General features: G+C 44.3%; 1 protein-coding gene across 16 annotated transcripts in view; it reads right to left on the bottom strand.

Annotated features, from left to right (window-relative positions):
• SENP1 (SUMO specific peptidase 1) overlaps positions 1–12,368 on the bottom strand; it is a 347,559-nt gene that overhangs the window by 264,514 nt on the left and 70,677 nt on the right. For all 16 annotated transcript variants that reach the window (XM_030198243.1, XM_030198250.1, XM_030198244.1 and 13 more), the window contains one exon: positions 11,924–12,008. In XM_030198243.1, the coding sequence (XP_030054103.1) occupies positions 11,924–12,008 (85 nt within the window). The remainder of the gene's footprint in view (positions 1–11,923; positions 12,009–12,368) is intronic.

Consider the following 12,368-nt stretch of genomic DNA (forward strand, 5'->3'; position numbering starts at 1 on the left):
GAACCAGATGACTTGTCCATATTGACCACCCAACCAAAGGACTGCAACACCGCAATCACTCGGTCTGTGACCACTCGACTCTCCTCTGCTGTCGTCACCCGAATCAGCCAGTCGTGATATGGATGCACTCGAAACCCCTCCTTCCGCAGGAACGCCGCCGCCACCACCACCATGACCTTGGAAAAAGTGAGTGGGGCAGTGGCCATTCTGAAAGGAAGGGCCCGAAACTGGAAGTGCTGACCCAGCACCGCAAATCTGAGAAATCTCTGATGGGGCTGCCAAATGGGAATGTGCAAGTAAGCTTCCCTCAAATCGCGAGCAGTCAAAAACTCGCCTGGTTGAACAGCAGCAATAACTGCCCTTAATGTCTCCATGTGGAAGTGACGAATCCGCAAAAACGGGTTTACTTGTCTGAGATCGAGAATAGGCCGAATAGCCCCTCCCTTCTTTGGAACCACAAAGAAGATGGAGTACCGACTTGTGCGCCTTTCGAGAGGAGGAACAGGCACGATAGCCCCTATACTTAGCAGGTTTCACAAACACTGCAGAACTGCTGTCCTCTTGGCCCGTAATACACAGCGGGACTCCAGAAAAAAGTCTGTGTTGGAGAGAATTCTAGCTTGTAACCTTCTCGCACCACACTGAGGACCCACTGGTCCAAAGTAATTCTGGCCCACTCTGAAAGAAACAGAGAAAGCCGACCACCGATCTGCTCTCCTCCCAAGTAGACCTATGCCCCATCATTGGGAGGCCCGAGAAGAAGCCCCCTGACAAGAGGGGGGTCCAGCCAGATGCTTCCCGTTGCAAAAGGAAGAACGCTGCCCAAAATGAGGACGCTGAAAGGCTGCGTTGGACCACCCAGGGCGATACCGTCGCGTCTCTCTGAAGCGTGACCTCAAGGCTCCCTACCTAGAAGTAGGCTTCGGTCTATCCTTCGGAAGATGCTGAGATTATAGAAGTAGGCTTCGGTCTATCCTTCGGAAGATGCTGAGATTTGGAATACCCCAAATCTTTCCTAGGTCTTCCCCAAAAAGCAATTTCCCTCAGAAAGGCAATTTAATGAGCCGCTGCTTAGAGGCCATATCTGCGGCCCAATGATTGAGCCACAGCAGACGCCGAGAGGAAACGGTCAAGGCCACGAGTTTGGCCGAAGCAGACCAAATCATACAAGGCATCCGCCAAGTACGCCAGCCCAATATCCATCAGCGACATCTGAGGAGTTCCCGGCATACCAGACTCCGAAATCGAATCCATGACAGAATGTAGCAACATAGACAAGCTCTAGACGCATAAGAACTACAAACAGAAGCTTGAAGTGTCAAAGCGGCCACCTCAAAGGCACGTTTTGAAGAGGCCTCTAGCCGTCTGTCTTGCATATCCTTAAGTGCCACACCACCTTCCACTGGAAGAGTAGTCTTCTTAGTGACCGCCGTCACCAGGGCATCCACCCTAGGCAGAGCAAATTGCTCTAAACGGTCCGCTGAAACCGGATACAGCCTGGCCACAGCCCTGGCTACTTTCAGCCCCCCATCCGGATCTGCCCACTGGACTGAAATCAACTCTTCAATAGCTTCATGTACTGGAAAGGCCTTATAAGGTTGTCTAGTACTAGCTATCTTGGGGTTGACCACCTGAGAAGCCGCAACCTCAAAGTCCTCTATATTCAGGGCTTCCAGCGCCTGAGAGATAAAAGAGGACAACTCCTCCTTATGGAAAATCCTCACGGCAGAAGAGTCCTCCAGTTGCTCAGTGAAGACACCGTCCTCTACTCCCGTCTGCTCCGAGAGAGCCACCACAGAGGGAGTTGCAGGCAATTGTATGCAGGACCCCTCCTCAGACCCACAAAAAAGCCTAGGCTTTTTACGGGAGGAGAAATTCTCTGGGGAAAACCCTCAAATCTCTTGGTAACCCCAAGACCCCCTCAAAGGATCAAAGGCCGAAGCTGTCGCAGCCACGTGAGGGGGGGGAGGGCAAGGCCCTTTTCAACAAAATAGCCTGGAGTAGCAAAATAAACTGACGAAAACCCCTCCCCCGCAACAGAGGTTGCAGCCATGGCACCTGCACCACTGACCACAATGCCTGACGGGGCCCCCCCCCCCCCCCCACGACTCCCTTACCAGAGGAGAAGCTTTGCCCAAAACCGCTACCGGAGCCGGCTCCGCAACCGATCGCAAAATGGCACGAGAATCGCCAGGCTCTGGGTGGAAAAGCACGCTCTCGGGGAGGGGGGGCCACCGCTCCGTCGAATCTCGTCAAAATCAGTGCACCCTGCGCTGCAAAGGCCTGCCGCCGAACGCCGTTTCCTGCATCGGGAACAGCGTTTTACCGCCTCCGCCCGTCCCCGAATAGGAACCCAGCAGGACTTACCCCGGACCGGGAAAGCGCGGGAACTGACAGCTAAGCCGAAGAAAAAAAAAAACTCTCCGATTCCACTTTGAGGCAGGCTCAGACAAGCAGGAAACAGAAAACAGGACTCAGACAGCAGTAACACAAACCTGCTCTCAGCAAAAACACACTTCCCTGTGCTTCTTTGTTTCTGTTTTAAATAAATTCTATAGTTTTTTTGTTTTGTTTTGTTTTTTTTATTTTTTTTAGTGAGGAGGCAGAAATAATCAGTGAAGGAAAGGAACAGCAAAAGCCCATTCAGAGGGAATTTGAGGTGCAGCAGGAACCCAGCAAGTGAGTATGCTGCCAAAGGGGACACCACCAGTCCGCCACTCCCGGCTCAAACTGGCCACTGGCCCAGGATCACCCTCAGAGGCCTTGGGCCCAGGAGCTGGAGAAAAGCCATCCACCACATGATGAGCTACAGACATACTAACTGAGGAAGGAGCTGGTCGTCTGCCATCATTGCCTTTAGTTTATCTCTATCTCCACCTGCTGATAGGTGGACTTAACCCACTAGGTTCCTGGATTCATCTGCTGCAAGTGACAAGGAATAGAGAATTAGCACTAGGATGTATTAAGAAGGGAGACACTTTTTGTTGACATTGTATACAACAAATATATAAGAAAACGAATATGTGGGGATTAAGTAAATATATGGTCTTTATTTGACCTAAAATATATAAGCGGGGTCTTGTTGTTTAGTTATTAAGTGATATAATTGACCTTGCAGAAACGTATTGGTCTCCACAAATAGCTAGTAATTAAATTTCTGCCAGAAGACCCTCAACCATTCTTCTAACGTTCGGAGATCCCTTCTCATCATTCCTACTCCCTCCAGGGTATTCACTCTTTTGGCTATTTTCGTGTCATCCGCAAAAAGGCAAACCTTTCCCTCCAACCCTTCAGCGATGTCTCCCACAAATATATTAAACAAAATAGGCCCCAGCACCAACCCCTGAGGAACTCCACTGCTCACCTTCCTTTCCTCCAAGCGGAATCCATTTACCACCACTCTCTGCCACCTGTCGTTCAACCAGTTTCCTATCTAGGTCATCATTTTCGGTATTAAGTTCAACCCTTTTAGCTTATTCATGAGTCTTCTATGGGGGGCCGTATCAAAGGATTTGCTGAAATCCAAGTAGATTATATCTAGCGCACGTCCTTCATCCAGTTCTTTGGTCACCCAGTCAAAGAACTCAAAAAGATTCGTTTGGCAGGATTTTCCTTTGGTAAAGCCGTGTTGTCTCGGGTCCTGTAACCAGTTTGCTTCTAGAAACTTTAACTATCCTTTCTTTCAGCAGCGACTCCATTATTTTTCCTACCACCGATGTGAGACTTACCGGTCTATAGTTTCCCACTTCTTCCCTGTCTCCACTTTTGTGGAGAGGGACCACATCCGATCATCTCCAATCTCGCGGTACCTCTCCCGTCTCTAAAGATCGCTTAAATAAATCTTTAAGAAGTCCCGTCGGGACCTCTCTGAGCTCCCTCAGTATCCTGGGATGTATCCCATCTGGCCCCATAGCTTTGTCCACCTTCAGATTCTCAAGCTGTTTATAAACTTTCGTCTGTAAATGGCGCAATATCCACTCCATTCCCAAATGTTCCCTCGGAAGCCAACCGCAGCTTTCTCCGGGATTTTCCTCTATGAACACAGAAGAGAAATTATTGTTTAGAACGTTCGCTTTATCTTCATCACTCTCCACATTGCCACTCTCATTATCTTTCAGTCTCGCAATTCCATTCCTATTTCCTATCTTTTTTTTTCCTTTCTCCAAAATATCTGAAAAAGGTCTTATCACCTCTCTTTACATCTTTAGCCATTTTTTCTTCTGCTCGCGCTTTCAATAGCCGTATTTCCCTCTTCGCGTCTTTCAGTTTAATCTGATAATCTTTTCCATGATCCTCTCGTTGTGTTCTTTTGTGTTTCTTGAACAAAGCCTCTTTTGCTCTAATTTTTTCAGCTACTTGTTTGGAGAACTGTATGGGCTTCCTGCTTCTCTTGTTTTTGTTTACTTTCTTCGCATAAAGATCAGTCGCCATATTTTATAGCAGCCTTTAGCTTGGACCACTGTTTTTCCACATTTCCTACACCTTCCCACGCTAACAGCTCCTTCTCCAGGTATTTCTCCATTTTATCAAAATCAGTATGTCTGAAGTTTTGTGCATCCGCACTCCGCCTTTGTCCTTATATCAAACCATATGGTGTGATGATCACTATTACATAGGTGGGCACCCACTCGGATATTGGAAACACTTCCTCAAATTGTGAGCACTAGATCCAGCATCGACCCTCCCCTCGTGGGTTTCGTCACCATTTGTCTGAGCAAGGCACTTTGACAGGCATCCACAATCTCTCTACTTCTTTCCGATTCCGCAGACGGGATGTTCCAATCCACGTCAGACAAACTGAACACTCCCAACAATAGCACCCCCCCTTTCATACCAATCTTTTGAATATCTTCTATCAGATCCTTGTCTAACGTCTCAGTTTCTGCAGGAGGTCTGTAGATAACCCCCGTATGGAGACAGGTTCCGTCTTCTCTTTCCAGGATGATCCATAAAGCTTCTTCCTTTCCCCAGGTTTCCCGCATTTCAGCCGCTCTGATATTGTCTCTTGCATACAGCGCCACTCTTCCACCTCTTCGGCCCTCTCTATCTGTCCTAAAAAAAATTATAGCCCAGTACATCCCATTCATGAGAATCATTGAACCACATCTCCGTAACAGAAACAATATTCAAGTTTTCTTCAAACATCAGGGCTTGCAAGTCTTGAACCTTTTTACTTAGAATACGAGCATTTGTGCACATAGCTTTCCATGTGCTTAGCAAGTTTAGGTAGTTTTCTATATTTACATGACCTTTCCCCTCTGCCATCATATTTATTTTGGGGGTGACTTTCTGAAATCCCTGGTTTGTCACCCCCACCCTCTAGATTAAATATCTAGAAACATACTGTCTCCCTAAGGATCCTTTTTCCCATCACAGAAAGATGTAGCCTATCATTACAGAACAGCCTGTTATTTTTCCACTTATTACCCCAAGCTCCTATGTATCTAAACCTTCTTCTTTACACCAAGACTCAAGCCACTTATTGAATTCCACTGTTTTGTGTAGTCTTTCCTCTCCCTTCCCCCATGTAGGAATTACTTCAGAAAAGCCACAGTCCGAACCAAAAATTTCAGTCCCTCCCTAAGCTTCTGGAACGCTCTCTGTGCTGTAAACTTGCTATTGTTGGCCAGGTCATTTGTTCAGGACACAGGAGTCTCAGTTTACAATCAATTCAAGTCTGAAATTGCCCAACTTAGCTCAGACACCTCTCCAGGTAAACCCAAGTTCTATTTTTGTCTTTTACCACACAGCAGTATACAATCGCCCTTACTCCAGTCTGAGTCACCAGATGCTATGTAACCAAATCGACTGAATTAAGTCTCTGGCAGTGTAGATTCAAACCACAATTTTAATAAATGCACCTTTAAAACAGACACCGGAGTCACAAAATATACTTTGCAACTCTGGTCCCAGGTACAATATATTTTGTGACTCTGGTCCCAGGTACAAAAAATAGATTGTGAGCCCTCTAGGGACAGAGAATGTACCTGAATAAAAATATTATAGCACTTTGTATTTCTAGTAGCGCTATAATTAGTAGTAGCTTCCCCATGTCTATCTCAATAGCAAACTATGAACTTTTCCTCCAGTGGCAACGGTGGTGGACCTCACGCGTCACCTAGATAGGATTTTAGATAGTGCTGGAGAGGAGCCGGCGGTCTTGGTACATGTGGGTACCAATGACATAGGAAAATGTGGGAGAGAGGTTCTGGAAGCCAAATTTAGGCTCTTACGTAGAAAGCTCAAATCCAGATCTTCTAGGGTAGCATTTTCTGAAATGCTACCCGTTCCACACACAGGGCCCAAGATACAGAGCTCCTGAGTCTCAATGCGTGGATGACACGATGGTGCAGGAAGGAGGATTTAGGTTTGTTAGCAACTGGGCAATATTCTGGGGAAGGGAGAGCCTATTCCGAAAGAATGGGCTCCACCTTAACCAGGGTGGGACCAGGCTGCTGGCATTTAAAAAGGAGATACAGCAGCTTTTAAACTAGAAACCGGGGGGGGGGGGGGGGGGGGGGGAAGGAGGCCGACAGTCGCTCAAAAGCACATGGTTCGAAATAAGGTATCTTTCGAAGATCACCAAAACAGGGAAGATAGTGTATCCTGATAGTGAGGTTGCAAAAGAGACCATAGTAGATCAGGTGTCCTTAAATAAAAATAAAAATCAGACAAAAGATTGCAAATTAATACTGTCAAGTACTAAGCATGATGTAAATAGGAACAACAAACAGTTTGAGATGTCTATATGCGAATGCCAGGAGCCTAAGAAATAAGATGGGAGAGTTAGAATATATAGCACTAAATGAAAATTTAGATATAATAGTCATCTCTGAGACCTGGTGGAAGGAGGATAACCAGTGGGATACGTATACCAGGGAACAAACTATATCGTAGTGATAGGGTGGATCGAATTGGTGGAGGGGTAGCATTGTATATTAACGAGAGCCTTGAATCAAATAGATTGAAAATTCTGCAGGAAACAAAACACTTCTTGGAATCACTGTGGATTGAAATTCCATGTATAAAGGGGAAAAGAATAGTGATAGGAGTGTACTACTGTCCGCCTGGTCAGGATGAACAGACGGATGCAGAAATGTTAAAGGAAATTAGGGACACAAACAAACTGGGCAACACAATAATAATGGGTGATTTCAATTACCCCGATATTGACTAGGTAAATATAACATTGGGGCACGCTAGGGAGGTAAAATTCCTTGATGAAATCAAGGACAGCTTTTATGGAGCAGCTGGTACAGGAGCAGACGAGAGTAAGAAAAATTCTAGAGCTAGTCCTTAGTGGAGCGCATGATCTGGTGCGGGAAGTAATGGTGCTGGGGCCACTTGATAACAGTGATCATAATATGATCGGATTTGATATTAGCATTGAAGTAAATATATATAGGAAATCAAATACATCAGCATTTAACTTTAAAAAAGAAGACTATGATAAAATGAGAAGAACAGTGAAAAAAAAAAAAAAAAACTTAGAAGAGCAACTGCGAGGGTCAAAAATTTACATTAGGTGTGGATGCTGTTCAAAAACACCATCCTCGAAGCCCAGGCCAAATATATTACGCGTATTAAAAAAGGAGGACGGGCCGGTGTGGCTAAAAAGTGAGGTGAAGGAAGCTATTAGAGCTAAAAGAAACTCCTTCAGAAAATGGAAGAAACCGACTGAAAATAATAAGAAACAGCATAAGGAACGTCAAGTCAAATGCAAAGCGCTGATAAGGAAGCTTAAGAGGGACTTCGAAAAAAAGATTGTGTTGGAGGCAAAAACACACAATAAAAAATTTTTTTTAGGTATATTAAAAGCAGGAGCCGGCAAAAGAATCGGTTGGACTGCTAGACGACCAAATAAAAGGGGCGATGAGGGAAGACAAGGCCGTAGTGGAGAGATTAAATTAATTCTTTGCTTCGGTCTTCACCGAGGAAGATTTGGGTGGGATACCGGTGCCGGAAATGGTATTTGAAGCTGACGAGTCGGTGAAACTTAATGAATTCTCTGTAAACCTGGAGGATGTAATGGGGCAGTTCTACAAACTGAAGAGTAGCAAATCTCCTGGACCGGATGATATTCATCCCAGAGTACTGATAGAACTGAAAAATGAGCTTTCGGAGCTATTGTTAGTAATATGTAATTTATCCTTAAAATCGAGCGTGGCACAGGAAGATTGAAGGGTGGCCAATATAACGACGATTTTTAAAAAAGGTTCCAGAGGAGATCTGGGAAATTAGACTGGTGAGTCTGACATCGGTGCCGGGCAAAATTGTACAGACTATTATTAAGAACAAAATTACTGAACATATTCAAAAGCATGAATTAATGAGACAAAGTCAACATGGAATTAGTGAAGGGAAATCTTGCCTCCCCAATCTACTACATTTCTTTGAAGGGGTGAACAAACATGTGGATAAAGGTGAGCCGGTTGATAGTGTATCTGGATTTTGAGAAGGCATTTGACAAAGTACCTCATGAAAGACTCCAAAGAAAATTGGAGAGTCATGGGATAGGGGGTAGTGTTCTATTGTGGATTAAAAACTGGTTAAAAGATAGAAAACAGAGAATAGGGTTAAATGGTCAGTATTCTCAATGGAGAAGGGTAGTAAGTGGAGTTCCCCAGGGGTCTGTGCTGGGACCGCTGCTTTTAATATATTTATAAATGATCTAGAGATGGGAGTAACTAGTGAGGGTAATTAAATTTGCTGATGACACAAAGTTATTCAAAGTCGATAAATCGCGGGAGGATTGTGAAAAATTACAAGAGGACCTTACGAGACTGGGCGTCTAAATGGCAGATGACATTTAATGTGAGGAAGTGCAAAGTGATGCATGTTGGAAAGAGGAACCCGAACTATAGCTATGTCATGCGAGGTTCCACGTTAGGAGTCACGGACCAAGAAAGGGATCTAGGTGTCGTCGTTGATAATACGTTGAAACTTTCTGCTCAGTGTGCTGCTGCGGCTAAAAAAGCAAATAGAATGTTAGGTATTATTAGGAAAGGAAAACAAAAATGAGGCTGTTATAATGCCTTTGTATCGCTCCATGGTGCGACCGCAGCACCTCGAATATCGTGTGCAATTCTGGTTGCTGCATCTCAAAAAAGATATAGTGGAATTAGAAAAGGTGCAGAGAAGGGCGAAGAAAATGATAAAGGGATTGGGACGACTCCCTATGAGGAAAGGCTAAAGTGGCTAGGGGTCTTCAGCTTGGAGAAAAGGCGGCTGAGGGGAGATATGATAGAGGTCTATAAAATAATGAGTGGAGTTGAACAGGTAGATGTGAAGCGTCTGTTTACGCTTTCCAAAAATACTAGGACTAGGGGGCAGGCGAAGAAACTACAATGTAGTAAATTTAAAACTAATCGGAGAAAATATTTCATCACTCAACGTGTAATTAAATTCAATTTCGTTGCCAGAGAGTGTGGTAAATGCGGTTAGCTTAGCGAAGTTTAAAAAAGGTTTAGACTTGGGGAAAATCCACTATTTCTAGGATAAGCAGTATAAAATGTTTTGTACTTTTTGGGGATCTTGCCAGGTATTTGTGACCTGGACTTCAAATCTAGCCTGGAGGTACTGTTTTTTGCCCCCCCCCCGTCTCAGTCTGGGAGCACAGAGGTAAACATCTCTGTGCCGAGATCCTGTTCAAGGCTTGTGGTCAGATAATTTCCTGAAACTACTCAGGTGCTACCCAGGTAGTAACAAAATGTTTAAATGGTTTTATAATTGATCCATATTCAGTTACCTGTTATTGTTTGCTGATTTCATCTTTCCTGTTCACTGTTCAAATTTTTCATACCATTTGGATAAACAAGTAGAAGGGATTACAGATACTGCTGTAATTTGAATAAAGAACTCATTTCATCCTGTTGGATGTTGCGTTTTGTGGCATCCTCCATATGCGGACAGCGGGGATGATGATCTTACATAAAGAGAAAGTTAACACTCCGTGAGCTATGTTGGTCCATATCTCTGCTGGGGACAGGCCCAAAACTCACTCCTGGATTAGGATCTTAGTTGATTGGCTGATGAAGTATTTCCCACTTCCTCCTCTAGACTGATTAGAGTGATTGATTCTCTCTCTCTCTCCCATCCATATTGCAGCAAAGGAGGATCGTCAGTCGGTCCTTCAACATTTTACCTCCAGTAGTTTCGGCATGTTTGAATTCAAGTGTTCCATCAGGAATCGCTCGCCAGTAGAGTCCATTTTCATCAGCACTGAAAATGTCACGAGGTGCAAACTCGTTCAAATTGGTAGGAAGAACTGAAACAACCCAATTTTCAGCACCAAAGTCATCAGCGTCTAGTTTCTCACCATGCTGTTTCTTGAATTTTATGTTGTTCCTCTCCTTCCATCTTTCCAACCATCCAACAGTGGCTTTGAATACAGTTAATCCAAGACTTTCAGCTAGCTGGTTAGCTTTCTCCATAAGCAGTGGACCACTGACAGGAAACTACCTGCTCCTGACTCGAGAAAACCACCGAAGAGCATCTTCTACCTCCTCAGCTTTTCCCGCCCGTTTTCGTTGTGGATTTGTATTGTTTTGTCAGTCTTCCAGAAGCTGGTCTTTCTGTTTCAAGACACGTGAAATTTGACTGGGATTGACACCACATTCTTTAGCAATAGATGCTTGACTTTGTTTTCTAATTTTTTAAAGAACTTCTATTCGTTTAGCCAGTGTTAAAGTCTTAAAGTTCCGCCTCGACGACAACCCCAGTATAACAGCATTCTTTCGCTTATTCTGCCTGTGGCAGTTAAAGGGTCAGTAAATTTGAAATCTCGTTGGTTGCCACGCGCCAATCGGCTTCCACATTCAATGCGTGCGCTTATGCGGAGTCTTTCCTGCAGAGGAGCGGTCTTAAACCATGCATATAAGTGAATCTTGCACTTATCAGTGGTGCACTAAACTGAAGTTTGTCCCCATAGAAACTGATTGTGCCAAAAACGGGACCGAAATATGGCATGCAGTTAAACAGAGCATGTGCTTATCCGATGTGCACTTAAATGGAGTGCAGTGTACTTGCTTGCCACTGAGGTTTAAATCTCTGCAGCCCTTTGGGGGTGGTGTTTGGAGTTGGGGAGAGGATTTCCTGGGGGAGTTTCATTAACTTAGCTTTCTGCTCCTGACACTAAGCCCAATGAAGGAGGCCATCAACTTTCCTCAGGTAGAGAAGTTTTAGTCTTACTTGGCTGCTCCCCATTATAGCAGGTGTCTTAAACTGCCTCCTCTTATCCAATTTTAATGGAATTTCCTTTTAATTGTCCAAAGTGATAACAGAGAATGCGTTACTGAAGGGGGGGGGGGGGGGGGAGGAGGAAGAGGAACTCAGCCTCACGCCCTATAAAGTCACTATTTAATTTTTCCTTTTTTGGGGGGGGGGGGGGTGGAGAGGAAAGAACTCGCTCCTTGCTCTACTGGATGCTAGTTCTCCAATTGCCTTACTAAACCATCCAGGAGCAGCACAATCTATCCAACACCATCTACTGGACACAGAGAAATACTGAGGAGTTTCAGCAGCACTGTGCCCTTATGGGGCAGAGAACTAATCTGTATTCTCTATCCGCTGGTCAATGGGCACAAGCCACAGGTTCTGGACTGGTCTGGTAAGGGATTTCCTCTACAACACTTTCAGACTGTAGTTAAGGGCAATTCGTCAAAATATTTCTACTCTTAGGCTACCTTTCTCTCCCATTGCAGTAGTTTCTGAAAATATCACAGTATACTGTAAAAAACTCACTGGTGGGTCACTGAAGCAAAATATGGAGTGAGCAGATCAAGCATGAAGAGAAGCAGAAATCAAAGACAAATACCATATCTCAAATTTGACCCTTTAATCTTCATCTTGTATTTTCTTAGTGTACTGAAATAAGTCTATCTTAAATCAATAATAATAAAAAAAACCCACAAACTGTACTTACCCGAGCGGAAATCAGGTGTACACAATGGATTCACAACTGGACATGTGAAAGGGCTATCCAAGCCGAAAGGCCGGTTAAGTGAAAACTGTAAACAAATTAAAAAAGAGATTAAAAGGAGATATAGGGAAGAGAGATGTATAGGCTACAGTGCTCTGATAATTCACTACATCTCAGTTAAAGTGAATGCCATTTTATATAATGATCAAGAGAGGAATTAGGACATTCGAGGTGCTCAATTTCACCAGTATTTGATAAAAGGCTCTACTTGTTCTGCCCCCATATTCTGCCTAAGCAACTAATTTTCTTTTATTCTGAGCAGTACAATAAAGACTTGCTTACGAATTGAGAGTCTACTGGTAAAGCTACTTGGGGATGGTTTAAGCTGGCTGTTGAAGCTACTCTATACTTTGCCTAGAACAGTACACTACTAAATGCAGATTTATAA

This window comes from Microcaecilia unicolor, chromosome 3, assembly GCF_901765095.1.
Source record: "Microcaecilia unicolor chromosome 3, aMicUni1.1, whole genome shotgun sequence".
NCBI classification, from domain to species: Eukaryota; Metazoa; Chordata; class Amphibia; order Gymnophiona; family Siphonopidae; genus Microcaecilia; species Microcaecilia unicolor.